The sequence below is a fragment of the Argopecten irradians genome, chromosome 7 (assembly GCF_041381155.1).
Source record: "Argopecten irradians isolate NY chromosome 7, Ai_NY, whole genome shotgun sequence".
NCBI lineage: Eukaryota > Metazoa > Mollusca > Bivalvia > Pectinida > Pectinidae > Argopecten > Argopecten irradians.
The window spans coordinates 12,091,083-12,107,686 of record NC_091140.1 but is presented as its reverse complement, the minus strand read 5'-3'; the positions used below and the strand labels follow the sequence as shown (position 1 = coordinate 12,107,686).

The 16,604-nt window shown below is 34.6% G+C and overlaps 1 protein-coding gene across 3 annotated transcripts in view; it reads right to left on the bottom strand.

Annotated features, from left to right (window-relative positions):
* Positions 1 to 16,604, bottom strand: part of LOC138327569 (leucine-rich repeat-containing protein 74B-like) — a 59,573-nt gene that overhangs the window by 24,848 nt on the left and 18,121 nt on the right. For all 3 annotated transcript variants that reach the window (XM_069273759.1, XM_069273760.1, XM_069273758.1), the window contains exons 2-6: positions 10,110 to 10,365; positions 6,036 to 6,223; positions 4,219 to 4,326; positions 3,691 to 3,784; positions 2,702 to 2,751 (exon numbers count right to left, since the gene is read on the bottom strand). In XM_069273759.1, coding sequence (XP_069129860.1) covers positions 2,702 to 2,751; positions 3,691 to 3,784; positions 4,219 to 4,326; positions 6,036 to 6,223; positions 10,110 to 10,359 — 690 coding nt within the window. In that variant the 5' untranslated portion in view covers positions 10,360 to 10,365. The remainder of the gene's footprint in view (positions 1 to 2,701; positions 2,752 to 3,690; positions 3,785 to 4,218; positions 4,327 to 6,035; positions 6,224 to 10,109; positions 10,366 to 16,604) is intronic.

Sequence of the window (16,604 nt, the reverse complement as noted above, 5' to 3'; positions counted from 1 at the left end):
ATGGATGTGAAACGATTCAGTGTGTGGAGCTTATTCATGGGTGTGAAACGATTCAGTGTGTGGAGCTTATTCATGGGTGTGAAACGATTCAGTGTGTGAATATCATTAGTGTGTGACTTATCTGGGTGTGAAACGATTCAGTGTGTGGAGCTTATTCATGGGTGTGAAACGATTCAGTGTGTGGAGCTTATTCATGGGTGTGAAACGATTCAGTGTGTGGAGCTTATTCATGGGTGTGAAACGATTCAGTGTGTGGAGCTTATTCATGGGTGTGAAACGATTCAGTGTGTGGAGCTTATTCATTGTGAAACGATTCAGTGTGAATGTGAGATTGGGCTATTCTGGTGTGAAACGATTCACTGTGTGGAGCTTATTAATGGATGTGAAACGATTCAGTGTGTGGAGCTACAGTACATAACAACGGATATCAAAAATTATGGTAATTCCAGTGTAATACGAATATACATACTATTGCCATTAGCATTATACAGAATATTGTCATAGCGATATACAGATTATTGTCACAAAAATATAGATTTGTCATAGAAATATACAGACTATTGCATGGAAATATACAGACTATTGCCATAGCAATATACAGACTATTGTCTTAGCAATATACAGATTAATGTCATAGCAATATACAGACTATTGTCATAGCAATATACAGACTATTGTCTTAGCAATATACAGATTATTGTCATAGCAATATATAGACTATTGTCATAGCAATATACAGACTATTGTCATAGCAATATACAGACTATTGTCATAGCAATATACAGACTATTGTCATAGCAATATACAGACTATTGTCATAGCAATATACAGACTATTGTCATAGCAATATACAGACTATTGTCATAGCAATATACAGATTATTGTCATAGCAATATACAGACTATTGTCATAGCAATATACAGATTATTGTCATAGCAATATACAGACTATTGTCATAGCAATATACACAGACTATTGTCATAGCAATATACAGACTATTGTCATAGCAATATACAGATTATTGTCATAGCAATATACAGATTATTGTCATAGCAATATACAGATATTGTCATACAATATAATATACAGATTATGTCATAGCAATATACAGATTATTGTCATAGCAATATACAGATTATTGTCATAGCAATATATAGAATATTGTCATAGCAATATACAGACTATTGTCATAGCAATATACAGACTATTGTCATAGCAATATACAGATTATTGTCATAGCAATATACAGACTATTGTCATAGCAATATACAGACTATTGTCATAGCAATATACAGACTATTGTCATAGCAATATACAGATTATTGTCATAGCAATATACAGACTTTGTCATAGCAATATACAGACTATTGTCATAGCAATATACAGACTATGTCATAGCAATATACAGACTATTGTCATTAGCAATATACAGATATTGTCATAGCAATATACAGACTATTGTCATAGCAATATACAGACAGACTATTGTCATAGCAATATACAGACTATTGTCATAGCAATATACAGACTATTGTCTTAGCAATATACAGACTATTGTCATAGCAATATACAGACTATTGTCTTAGCAATATACAGATTATTGTCATAACAATATACAGATTATTGTCATAGCAATATACAGACTATTGTCATAGCAATATACAGATTACTGTCATAGCAATATACAGACTATTGTCATAGCAATATACAGATTACTGTCATAGCAATATACAGACTATTGTCTTAGCAATATACAGATTACTGTCATAGCAATATACAGATGATTGTCTTAGCAATATACAGGCTATTGTCTTAGCAATATACAGATTATTGTCTTAGCAATATACAGAATACTGTCATAGCAATATACAGACTTTTGTCATAGCAATATACAGACTATTGTCATAGCAATATACAGACTATTGTCATAGCAATATACAGATTACTGTCATAGCAATATACAGATTACTGTCATAGCAATATACAGACTATTGTCATAGCAATATACAGATTATTGTCATAGCAATATACAGATTACTGTCATAGCAATATACAGATTACTGTCATAGCAATATACAGACTATTGTCATAGCAATATACAGATTATTGTCATAGCAATATACAGATTACTGTCATAGCAATATACAGATTATTGTCATAGCAATATACAGACTATTGTCATAGCAATATACAGATTACTGTCATAGCAATATACAGACTATTCTCATAGAAATACACAGAGTGTTACTCTTATTAGTTTCAATATATGACTAGTAACTATAGTGGTAACTAGATACAACGGTTTATCAGAAATTGCGATTGCTATGCAAGTACAGGAAGGCTTTCTGGCAAGAAAATAGAGGGTTGCCATTTATAGATTCAACGCAAAACCTTATGTTTCAGAACATATTGAGCGCATTGTGTGAAGCTGTAGCTAACGAGGGCGTTTGTTAAGAAGCCCTACCCACCGGAAACAGAGACGTAAACACGGGAAAATCAATGAAGCCATGTCCTTACAAATGTGATAAACTTTATGGCATATTTAGGAAGCCCTGTTCCTGCTGCGAAACCATCCCGACAGTTAGGCGAGTCTGTGTTCGATATTATGGTAAGCGAGTTACAATTCACCAGAATGATTCGTACAGATATGTAGTTATTTTTACAAATAGAACAATACAAATGATACTAATTTAAAACTTACCTCTATTATTGGCTGAAAGGCTTCCGCGTCACACTCCCTATATCCGTTACCTTGGAAACATTCAAAGACAATTGGTTTTTTTGTTTAAATAATTTAATATTCGCAAAAAAAAGGTAAATTCACTATAATATTGGAGTTATGGTTATCCTGCATATAAATATGTATATGAAACAGACATAGAGATACAAACGGAATATATTTCACTTGTAGTTTGTTACCTCATTCCAAAAATTCTAATAAAGTAATCATAATGATAAAATTTCTTTTTGTCTTTAGTTATACTGTTACAGTTATTTTCCTTTATATTCTTTTATTTATTTTTTTGTTTTTTTGTTGTTTTTTTTTAGCTTTTTTTTGTAAAAGTGCATGTACTTTTTCCAAAAATAAATTAACTGCGGACATTCTCGGGTCGCAAAGCTGATAGGCGTCTCTAATAAGAAGTTCACAATTAACGATACTATGACGTCATCACTCTAATGTTATCGCGAGGTGAATGTCATTGTTAACTGGATTTCGACATTACCATTACGTTATACTCTGCCGTATGTGGGAGGAACCTAATCAATAATTTCCGCATGACGTACATATTTCCCAATACTCGGTACATGTCATTTTCGAAGAAAAGTCTTTGCATGCATTATTACGTAAACTATATTGGCCGACACAACACCTGGAGGTAGCCCTAGGATTAAGTACCGGTATAAGGTTTTAATTATAAGACTTTATAAGATTTATCATATAAAAAAAAATCAAGGAACAATTTTACAATCTCCATTATCTTAAATTATTTCCGTGGGCAACATTAATGCGAGAAAATCTAAATATGATGCTTCAAAATACCTTCTTTGGCTACAAGTGTGTATACATATTTTAATCTCTCTAATGACTTCGTCGATGAGAATCTCTCGACTAACGTTACGCGAAATCACGAAATATTACCCTTTGATATCAGATTGTTATATGGTATATATTCTACACAAACACCTTACCTGAAAGGTTTAAACTGGTTATACAGTCGTAATCTAGTATTGCCTTCAAAACGTCTCTGGTGCCGTCTATTTTTAGTTTATTATCTGCCAACGTCTGTAATAATGCAATCAACAGCACTTCATTCAGCAATGGAAGCCAATAAAACTCCAAATAAGGAATCATGAATGTCTCGTGGCATGTTAGTACACGAGTGATATTTCTCTAGCTATGGTTGTGGTAAATGCCAAGACAGACGTTCCACAAGATCTATCGTTAGACTAATTAGACAAATTTTACCTTTGTGTATCATAGACTCATTGTTGTTAAGTGAAAGGAGGTTCTATACGACGTGAATCGAAAACTGAATGAATTGTTGCTATGAGTTAGGAAAAACCGGCATTGTCTTAAACAAGTCTACAACAAATCATCTTCATGGACACAATCTAACATATGTCTTTATAAGGTGTTTCCATGAATATAGAAACCATGGGACACCTGCAGTTATTAATGATTGTAAGTAAACTGGATTGTTTTAAGTTAATACTAACAAGGTCTATTATGAAATGGTTGTCCTGTAGCATCGCTCCGATGTAGCTACCTCCAGCCGACCCAAGGTCATTATCAGTCAGGTCTAACGTCGTCACACTCGAGTTGTTCTGTGAAACAGAAAGGTAAATAACGATCATTGGCCAAAAGTAGACTAAATAACCGGAACAAATATCGACAATAAGATGCACAAATGGCAATTATAATTATTGCATTATAATCTGTTGTAGCACATTGTAACAAACACCATTTTCATTTCCTCGAGATTCTTTTTAGAATTAATACTGATTATAGTGTTTGAAAATCAGAACTCAATTCGTTAAGGCCCGGTCCCACTGAAGAGCGGATTAATTACGGATGAATTTAGTTTACAAATTTTGGCCGTTCGTTGTCATCCGCAACAAAATTGGCAAAAAATAACAAATTTTCAAGTATAAATTACGGATATATTAATAACGTTCTGCGAATTTATTACGAACAAATGGAGATATTTCACGAATACAAGGGAATAAGATAACGGAGCCGCAAAACCCAGTCAGTTGCGGATATCAACGAATAACAGCGGATATACAGCGCATATAATAAGCATGTATTGAGTATGTATTGCGTACGAATAGCGTATCTAATGCGAATGATTTCCGCAATCAAAATTTTGAGCAGTTCAAAAATCCTGGGAACGGAAAAACACGCCATTGCGGATAATTGCGGACGTGTGCGGATGTTGGGCGACAGATACAAGTACGATTTACGAATATTGCGTATGTTCAGCAAATATCAGCCAATTGTGCGCAATACATTCGCAAATTTTCCTAAACGCCAGTGGGACCGGGCCTTTACCTGATTATATGTCATGGATCATCACTAAATATGTAAATTCGCCAAAATATATTTGCGATGATTACCAATGATAGGTCGAGCATTACGCGTGCCCCTGATGTTTTTTTTTTTTTAAACATGTCTTGTTAATACCTACATGCTTTACGGATATCCATTTCTTGATATGCATAATTATATGTTAAGATTGCCGAGGTATTATATATCAAATTGTGCTTGTGTGGTACATACATGTACATGGAAGCGATTTTGATTTTTAAACTTTTACAAAATGCACACCACATGAGCCTGATGAAATTGATTGTCAATCAAAGGTTCAGCAGCATAAGGTTTAAAAATTGACTGACTAATCACAAGGTACCTTGGATATGTAATTGTAAGTAGGTGTGGCTTTCAGTTGTCGATAGTATGTCGGTGAGGGGTTAAAGGTTATATTACCTGTGACCATAAAAATATGAATGTTGTAAAAATCAACCGCAGCGCAATTTCATTCGAACCGCCGTGGTGCGATTCATTGCAATATTTTCCTAGTCGAATACTGATAATAGAGTATATCCTCTAGTTTGAAACTATCCAGGATGATAGATATCGCAAAGACTAATACAATCTTTAATCCCATTTTTGTCGGTCTCATCCCTCAGATATTGAATGATTCTTTTTTCTGTTACCATGTGTACCACTTTGTGTATGACAGGTAGCTAGTCTTTTTGTAAGGTGAGATTGAAAGAGAAAACATTTCAAGCCAAATTTTCGTGATGTTTTTAATATTCTAGAAACCAGTGGCTGGTCTAGGTTGAATAACGTGTCCTAAATCTGTGATACACATGAGATAAAATTATTTAAAGAGATAACATACAAACTTACACCAGAAACGGATGAGAAACTACTGAAATATGTATTTACATACTTGTCCAAGCGTATCATTCAAACTATTTTTCGATTTACATTGTATCATTGTTGACGAATCGTATCCAAGACGACTTACCATAAGTGCCAGTGCGCAAGCCTTCCCTCCTTTCGGACCCAGTTCATGATGCCGCATGATGACACTCTCGGTGACGAGTTTCCGACTAAAAAATTGACTGATGATGACATTTAGCTGTCGACAGGCTTTCCTATAAACCTCCTGGGAGGGTGACAACTGCACTTTAGGATGTTCAAAGTCTTCTTCATCTGACATAAATAAAAGCGAATAGAGCCATTACTAGCTGATTTCCATTATGACAAATCATATGTATAACTTTCTTATCACCCGGTATCTGGTAATAACAACACATATTATGTGTGGTATGTCCCTAGAGATGTCCAAATATGGATAAATACTACGAAATCGTTAGAAACATTGTAAGTAATAGATAGTAATTTATCTCTAGTGCTAAACGACAGGTGATTAAGGTAGAACGTATAGAGAATTACATTTTAATCTTACAACAACTCATTGTCGATACAATTGTTACCAAGTGTTCATCATAAGTACTACATATCATCAATTTGCATCTGCCATCTTTGCATAGTAGAGTTATCTTCTTTGTGGAAGGGTGTTGTTGCGTTATTGTATTTGTGTTAAATCCACATCGTTTTCTCTGAAAAGGATTTTTTGTAACCCTGGAATACATTTTGTTACCTGTGATACCGTTGTCTTGACACCATGGTTAGCTATTCACTTATTGCGGCGCGTTGTGATTATATACATTTAAACTTTGTGGTTGCGCAGCATCATAAAAACTAGATTAAAACTTGAACGATATATTCCGCCAATGGCTGTTGAGACGAGATTTAAAACAATTAAGGGGAGGTAACTCTACTACATTACTAGGTAGTGAGTTATAATTGTCGGGTGAAAGCGCCTTGTGTAAGTCTGGTCCTGCTCTGTTTTTTATATAACTTATAGCTATACCTCTAGTCTGTCTGACTGTGGACAGTGTGAATAACTTAACTCAGTCCACTTAATCTCTGTATCTTAAATGTTTCTATCATACCGTTCCTTATACTCTAAGATTGGCAGACCTAATTTTATTCATCTTTCTGGATAAGATGGATACTGTATGTTCTGGGCATAAAACTCTCTTAGTTTTTCTCCTTTTTACCAAAATACGAAAAGACCAATAACATGAAACAGTCGTGAATTATTATGCTAATATGCTTATATAAAATATAGGATCGTACAGATTAACACTCCTTTGAATTAGGCGATGGGATGAGAATATATCTAAACACCCACATGTATTTCAGATGACCACCTCAAAATCTCGCACTTTATTTCTTTTAAATGACACGTTATATATATCCAATATTGAATGAAGTACTGAGAGGTCGCTGTACTAAAGGCCGACAACATTACAGACAAACAACAAATACATTTAGAATAAAATAAGGAGAAATCTTTAACCGCCGTGCACTTACTAACATAATTTTTATTGTATATAATATACTACAGGGTGCCAAATGGCACTCTATCTCTTTGTGAAACCAAGGTCAATTCGGGATACAAAATTGAATTCTGTCTAAGGATAGCTTATTTTGTGTAACAAAATTTGTTTTAGTCATTGCGAATATACAATTATATACTATAATTTACAATTCTGTCCCACAAAAGGAATTTTATCACAATGCTCCTTGGTTTTGTATGCATATTATTTGATCTACTGACAAAATTGACTTATTTGATAGCATAATCAATATTGTGATACATTTTGGAAAAAGTTAAGATATTACCGCCTTGGGAATTGTATACATTTTGTTGACCTGAACTCACTTTTTTTAACCAAAAACATTTTTGTATTTACAAATTTGAATTGTGAGTACAAACTTCCAAATGTCCATCTTGGCCCCCGTATAAACAGGGATTATCACTAACTGTGCAATGCGTTAAATTACGATAACCCACACAATACCAGGTTTTGTTACACATAAATGGTTTAGGATTAGATTATGATATGATTAATCGTCTTCGATAGATTAGTGTAAGCAAACATTTGTAATCCGGTAGTGCCGAGAGCGGATGACATTCTTCAAATCTTAATAATATTTTGTTATTTTAATACCCCTTTGAAATAACACGACCTTATACTAAAGTGCATATAGTCGTAGGTTACTAGCGTTGAATACAGGCTCCGATTTCTCGAAACAAATGTGCAGATTCTGACTTAAGTCAAAACCTAAGTTTTTCTCCTTTTATAACTTATGTTAAATTGTTTGACTTAAGTCAGTTTTTGATATCGTGTCCGCCAGATTTATATTTGCATTAATTTATTTAACTAACTGAAAACTTACCTGTGTATTTGGTTTAAATTCATTTTGTTCATATAAAGACAATAAAACTATACGTGAATTTGGTGATATGGAAACAAGTACTAGACTAAATGTAAGTGCAATTACAGAGTCTTTCTCATCATGAAATAAAACTGATAATACATATGTAATATTTTTGTTATTATATAAAGATCATATGAATATAATATTTGTTGAAAAAAATGAAAACATTTTTTAAGTATAGCTTATCGTTTAAAGTTCCTGTTATATACTAATCATTTAACGATATATCAGATTGCGATACATGTATTTATAAGAAAACCCGGCGTATGTATACTGGCATTGACTAATGAATGGCTAAGTGTTAGCAATCATCCATGTGGTTATAGTAGAGAACGCTCCTTAGGGAGGAAGGTAGGGGTCTAAACAATGTACTCATTATCGAATGTTACCATTGTTACCGATGATTCAGCTATTTGTAGTTTAATGTTTGGGTTTACTAGTAAAGGGTTTACGTGTAATGGGAGTTGTTTAAGCATGGCCAGAATTGTTTGTTTACAATCAAATACTGATAAAGAATTGCATGGTTCAGAGCCATTTGGCCATAGGGGTTCCTCATATAAACGACTGTTGTGTTGTATCGATTCACATGTCAAGTATCTTTTGACGTTCTTTCTTCTGTAATGATACCTATTTGATTATTTATACATTTTATCATTACAACAGTACACTCTATGTTAGTTAGATATTTTGTAATATGTAGGGAATATTTACCTAGAATACATAGCTGTCAACTTTCAGGAATAACAATGCGGGAGAAAGTTCGTGAGCAAAATTTTGAACAGTCCAACTAAGGCGCTACGCGTCGTTTATCATTATTACTTGTGATGTTTTAGTATAAACCCTGTTTATCTTTGGAAAATAACATAAAATAGAAACATTTCAATATTTAATAAATTTATATCCTATAACTTAAAAAGTTGTATCTTTTACATCAAAGGTTTTTAACATGAAAAAACACCATTTGTGTCATTAAAGAGTACAAAGAAAAGGATAAAAGTTTCTGATAATAAATTCATGTTGCAACTGCAATATAGTTGAAGCAATTGGATACAAGTGTTGAAGTAACGTCATACTGTATAGTGACGGAACTTCGATTAGACCTATGTTAAGGTGTAATGCAATGTACATAGGATCTTTCATTAGTGATCATTTCATAACTCGTTTCATAAAATCTCATATGTAATGAACACAAATTTAAGCTACTTTTTATCACATAACTACCACAAACTACATTACAAAGAAATTCACATCAAAATGTATTCCGAAAATCCAGCGGATACTGCCGTTTTGCTCGCCATCCTCGTAATCCTGACGTCACGTCATTTTTCCTTACGTCATTCTACTGTTTCTGTCTGACGTCACCATGGATTTCCATCCAATAAAAAAATCGTTGCAGGTCATATTACACTAGTGACATGCAAAACTATTACACGGGTGAAATTACTGGATATCAGACGGATTGTGAGCTAAAAACGAATTTTATTCTGCAAAGAAAAGTTAAACAGACGGAACTACACATCAACACCTTACGATTAGGACTTGAATCTGACTGGTATTATTTGAAGGACGCAATATACTCGCCGAAATGGGGAAAACAAATATTGGCTTTTTGAGCTTCCACTTATGAACCAGATTGTTCTCCACATGACGACTGAAATAATACTGATTTATGGTTTGTTGCTAATAGAACTACATGATGATGATGATGATGATGATGATGAGTATACTTATCATGATGACTAACCATCTTGATCCAGGTCCTCCGGGAAGTCCTTGTCAAAGTCGTACAGATCTGCAGCTGTCGTGACACTATGCATGTCTGCACTTTCAGCCCTAGTGTGTTCGTCCGAGCGCTCAGACCCACACAAATCCCCTCGTAATCGTCTGATGTGGGCACTCTTAGCTCGCCGGGTGGCTCCCGGTCGGTTCATACGATACTTTGTCATAATGGAGTAGGGGTCAGCTGACTTACAACGGGTCACGAAGTTTGACATGTCAAACTGAAAGAAGGCAAAAACATTGAGTATTCAGCCGGAAACACATAAAACAAATGAGTCTATGTTAATAGCCAATAGTGTGTTATATCTTAAAATAAGAGCAAGCAAATGGTGTAGATTGATTCAGAAATACATATTGTGGAGATTATAATAAGATGGTTAGCGTCATTAGTTTCGTCAATATTATTTGTCATGTAAATAGGACCTAAGCATAGAAATCAAGAATGAAAACAACTGATATCTTCAATAATGTTTAACTAGGTCTAAACGATCATGTTTAATATGATGGCCATATCACTGTTAATGTCAACGGGCTTTGTTACGAATACCGTTCCATTTACTCCAAAGAGGTCGAAAGTGGTAACAACGTCTTAAATATCAAGGATAAATGTTTAGCTTTTTCCCCAGTGGCATTTTAAAATGTGTAATAGAACACAAAAACTATCTCACACAGATAGACGTAACATATAACACAACAGAGGATTCAGATGTTCCGGAGGAGAAGACGTCCCCGCTTTGTCGACTGTAATTGCTATAAAGATTTTGAAGGCAAAGCAAACATAATATAGCTTAATTGGTGTATTTAAATGTCCATGAATAGGGCGGTTTGAAAACTGGCATTGCGTCTTGAGAGACTTAAATACATAGAATGGAAAGTATTAGAAATACAATGCAATACCATCTACCAAAATAAAAGCCTTACATTTGAAGTTAATATATCCTCGTTTGTTATTTATAGGCTATGAAGCGGAGCGGTAGTCATTCCCTACACAATTGTTTTCCTCTTTGCCTAAGTCATGTGTTTCATTATATTTCATTGTTTAAATACTTTATACGTATATTTCCTGTGAATTAAGTATCGATGTCACAACTTTGCATGAATGTCCTCAGAAAGTCAATACGTACATGTTTGTCTATTGCAAGATGATCTCAAGGTGTATTTCTATCTTTAATAATGCAAATTAAGGTAAATGTCTACCTCTACATAAAAAAACCTGACGTTTTGACTAAGTATGTTATTGTATCCCTCTACTTTTGTGATAATGAGGACTAAATATCTACTTAACTATATATTTATATGCATAACTAAGTGTCACTGTTAATAGGGTATTTTAAATTAATTTGAATGCATAGGTAATTACTAGTTTTGACGATCAATGGATACAGTTGATACGTTACTTTGGTGTTCATTGTGCATTGATTGTGTGTTTTGGTTTGGTTTGTTAGGTTTACCATCTTATTAACAGTCAAGGTCATTTGAGCACGGTCTTTCATCATCCATGTGTGTAATGTGTCTCAGGGTGTAAGTGTCTGTATGTTTTCGGAAGCTACAGTATATTTGTGTTACAGTGTGTAAGTGTCTGTATGTTTTGGGAAGCTACAGTATATTTGAGTTTCAGTGTGTAAGTGTCTGTATGTTTTGGGAAGATACAGTATATTGATATTACAGTGTGTAAGTGTCTGTATGTTTTGGGAAGCTACAGTCAATTTGTGTTACAATGTGTAAGTGTCTGTATGTTTTGGGAAGCTACAGTCTATTTGTGTTTCAGTGTGTAAGTGTCTGTATGTTTTGGGAAGCTACAGTATATTTGTGTTTCAGTGTGTAAGTGTCTGTATGTTTTGGGAAGCTACAGTGTATTTGTGTTACAGTGTGTAAGTGACTGTATGTTTTGGGAAGCTACAGTCTATTTGTGTTACAGTGTGTAAGTGTCTGTATGTTTTGGGAAGCTATAGTATATTTTTGTCTCAGTGTGTAAGTGTCTATATGTTTTGGGAAGCTACAGTCTATTTGTGTTTCAGTGTGTAAGTGTCTATATGTTTTAGGAAGCTACAGTGTATTTGTGTTTCAGTGTGTAAGTGTCTGTATGCTTTGGGAAGCTACAGTATATTTGTGTTTCAGTGTGTATGTGTCTGTATGTTTTGGGAAGCTACAGTCTATTTGTGTTTCAGTGTGTAAGTGTCTGTATGTTTTGGGAAGCTACGGTGTATTTGTGTTTCAGTGTGTAAGTGTCTGTATGTTTTGGGAAGCTACTGTATATTTGTGTTTCAGTGTGTAAGTGTCTATATGTTTTGGGAAGCTACAGTATATTTGTGTTTCAGTGTGTAAGTGTCTATATGTTTTGGGAAGCTACAGTGTATTTGTGTTACAGTGTGTAAGTGTCTGTATGTTTTGGGAAGCTACAGTATATTTGTGTTTCAGTGTGTAAGTGTCTATATGTTTTGGGAAGCTACAGTCTATTTGTGTTTCAGTGTGTAAGTGTCTGTATGTTTTGGGAAGCTACAGTATATTTGTGTTTCAGTGTGTAAGTGTCTGTATGTTTTGGGAAGCTACAGTGTATTTGTGTTACAGTGTGTAAGTGTCTGTATGTTTTGGGACAGTTATTTGTGTACAGTGTCTATGTGTGTTTCTACAGTGTTTCAGTGTGTAAGTGTCTGTATGTTTTGGGAAGCTACAGTATATTTGTGTTTCAGTGTGTAAGTGTCTGTATGTTTTGGGAAGCTACAGTGTATTTGTGTTTACAGTGTGTAAGTGTCTGTATGTTTTGGGAAGCTACAGTATATTTGTGTTTCAGTGTGTAAGTGTCTGTATGTTTTGGGAAGCTACAGTATATTTGTGTTTCAGTGTGTAAGTGTCTGTATGTTTTGGGAAGCTACAGTATATTTGTGTTTCAGTGTGTAAGTGTCTGTATGTTTTGGAAGCTACAGTGTATTTGTGTTTCAGTGTGTAAGTGTCTGTATGTTTTGGGAAGCTACAGTATATTTGTGTTTCAGTGTGTAAGTGTCTGTATGTTTTGGGAAACTACAGTGTATTTGTGTTTCAGTGTGTAAGTGTCTGTATGTTTTGGGAAGCTACAGTATATTTGTGTTTTCAGTGTGTAAGTGTCTGTATGTTTTGGGAAAGCTACAGTGTATTTGTGTTTCAGTGTGTAAGTGTCTGTATGTTTTGGGAAGCTACAGTATATTTGTGTTTCAGTGTGTAAGTGTCTGTATGTTTTGGGAAGCTACAGTATATTTGTGTTTCAGTGTGTAAGTGTCTGTATGTTTTGGGAAGCTACAGTATATTTGTGTTTCAGTGTGTAAGTGTCTGTATGTTTTGGGAAGCTACAGTATATTTGTGTTTCAGTGTGTAAGTGTCTGTATGTTTTGGGAAGCTACAGTGTATTTGTGTTTCAGTGTGTAAGTGTCTGTATGTTTTGGGAAGCTACAGTATATTTGTGTTTCAGTGTGTAAGTGTCTGTATGTTTTGGGAAGCTACAGTATATTTGTGTTTCAGTGTGTAAGTGTCTGTATGTTTTGGGAAGCTACAGTATATTTGTGTTTCAGTGTGTAAGTGTCTGTATGTTTTGGGAAGCTACAGTATATTTGTGTTTCAGTGTGTAAGTGTCTGTATGTTTTGGGGAGCTATAGTATATTTGTGTTTCAGTGTGTAAGTGTCTGTATGCTTTGGGAAGCTACAGTATATTTGTGTTTCAGTGTGTAAGTGTCTGTATGTTTTGGGAAGCTACAGTATATTTGTGTTTCAGTGTGTAAGTGTCTGTATGTTTTGGGAAGCTACAGTATATTTGTGTTTCAGTGTGTAAGTGTCTGTATGTTTTGGGAAGCTACAGTATATTTGTGTTACAGTGTGTAAGTGTCTGTATGTTTTGGGAAGCTACAGTATATTTGTGTTTCAGTGTGTAAGTGTCTGTATGTTTTGGGAAGCTACAGTGTATTTGTGTTTCAGTGTGTAAGTGTCTGTATGTTTTGGGAAGCTACAGTATATTTGTGTTTCAGTGTGTAAGTGTCTGTATGTTTTGGGAAACTACAGTGTATTTGTGTTTCAGTGTGTAAGTGTCTGTATGTTTTGGGAAGCTACAGTATATTTGTGTTTCAGTGTGTAAGTGTCTGTATGTTTTGGGAAGCTACAGTATATTTGTGTTTCAGTGTGTAAGTGTCTGTATGTTTTGGGAAGCTACAGTATATTTGTGTTTCAGTGTGTAAGTGTCTGTATGTTTTGGGAAGCTACAGTATATTTTGTGTTATAGTGTGTAAGTGTCTGTATGTTTTGTGAAGCTACAGTATATTTGTGTTTCAGTGTGTAAGTGTCTGTATGTTTTGGGAAGCTACAGTATATTTGTGTTACAGTGTGTAAGTGTCTGTATGTTTTGGAAGCTACAGTATATTTGTGTTTCAGTGTGTAAGTGTCTGTATGTTTTGGGAAGCTACAGTATATTTGTGTTACAGTGTGTAAGTGTCTGTATGTTTTGGGAAGCTACAGTATATTTGTGTTATAGTGTGTAAGTGTCTGTATGTTTTGGGAAGCTACAGTATATTTGTGTTTCAGTGTGTAAGTGTCTGTATGTTTTGGGAAGCTACAGTATATTTGTGTTTCAGTGTGTAAGTGTCTGTATGTTTTGGGAAGCTACAGTATATTTGTGTTTCAGTGTGTAAGTGTCTGTATGTTTTGGGAAGCTACAGTATATTTGTGTTTCAGTGTGTAAGTGTCTGTATGTTTTGGGAAGCTACAGTATATTTGTGTTTCAGTGTGTAAGTGTCTGTATGTTTTGGGAAGCTACAGTATATTTGTGTTTCAGTGTGTAAGTGTCTGTATGTTTTGGGAAGCTACAGTATATTTGTGTTTCAGTGTGTAAGTGTCTGTATGTTTTGGGAAGCTACAGTATATTTGTGTTTCAGTGTGTAAGTGTCTGTATGTTTTGGGAAGCTACAGTATATTTGTGTTTCAGTGTGTAAGTGTCTGTATGTTTTGGGAAGCTACAGTATATTTGTGTTTCAGTGTGTAAGTGTCTGTATGTTTTGGGAAGCTACAGTATATTTGTGTTTCAGTGTGTAAGTGTCTGTATGTTTTGGGAAGCTACAGTGTATTTGTGTTTCAGTGTGTAAGTGTCTGTATGTTTTGGGAAGCTACAGTATATTTGTGTTTCAGTGTGTAAGTGTCTGTATGTTTTGGGAAGCTACAGTATATTTGTGTTTCAGTGTGTAAGTGTCTGTATGTTTTGGGAAGCTACAGTATATTTGTGTTTCAGTGTGTAAGTGTCTGTATGTTTTGGGAAGCTACAGTATATTTGTGTTTCAGTGTGTAAGTGTCTGTATGTTTTGGGAAGCTACAGTATATTTGTGTTTCAGTGTGTAAGTGTCTGTATGTTTTGGGAAGCTACAGTATATTTGTGTTTCAGTGTGTAAGTGTCTGTATGTTTTGGGAAGCTACAGTATATTTGTGTTTCAGTGTGTAAGTGTCTGTATGTTTTCGGGAAGCTACAGTATATTTGTGTGTTCAGTGTGTAAGTGTCTGTATGTTTTGGGAAGCTACAGTATATTTGTGTTTCAGTGTGTAAGTGTCTGTATGTTTTGGGAAGCTACAGTATATTTGTGTTTCAGTGTGTAAGTGTCTGTATGTTTTGGGAAGCTACAGTATATTTGTGTTTCAGTGTGTAAGTGTCTGTATGTTTTGGGAAGCTACAGTATATTTGTGTTACAGTGTGTAAGTGTCTGTATGTTTTGGGAAGCTACAGTATATTTGTGTTTCAGTGTGTAAGTGTCTGTATGTTTTGGGAAGCTACAGTATATTTGTGTTTCAGTGTGTAAGTGTCTATATGTTTTGGGAAGCTACAGTGTATTTGTGTTTCAGTGTGTAAGTGTCTGTATGTTTTGGGAAGCTACAGTATATTTGTGTTTCAGTGTGTAAGTGTCTGTATGTTTTGGGAAGCTACAGTCTATTTGTGTTTCGGTGTGTAAGTGTCTGTATGTTTTGGGAAGCTACAGTATATTTGTGTTTCAGTGTGTAAGTGTCTGTATGTTTTGGGAAGCTACAGTATATTTGTGTTTCAGTGTGTAAGTGTCTGTATGTTTTGGGAAGCTACAGTATATTTGTGTTTCAGTGTGTAAGTGTCTGTATGTTTTGGGAAGCTACAGTATATTTGTGTTTCAGTGTGTAAGTGTCTGTATGTTTTGGGAAGCTACAGTATATTTGTGTTTCAGTGTGTAAGTGTCTGTATGTTTTGGGAAGCTACAGTATATTTGTGTTTCAGTGTGTAAGTGTCTGTATGTTTTGGGAAGCTACAGTATATTTGTGTTTCAGTGTGTAAGTGTCTGTATGTTTTGGGAAGCTACAGTATATTTGTGTTTCAGTGTGTAAGTGTCTGTATGTTTTGGGAAGCTACAGTATATTTGTGTTTCAGTGTGTAAGTGTCTGTATGTTTTGGGAAGCTACAGTATATTTGTGTTTCAGTGTGTAAGTGTCTGTA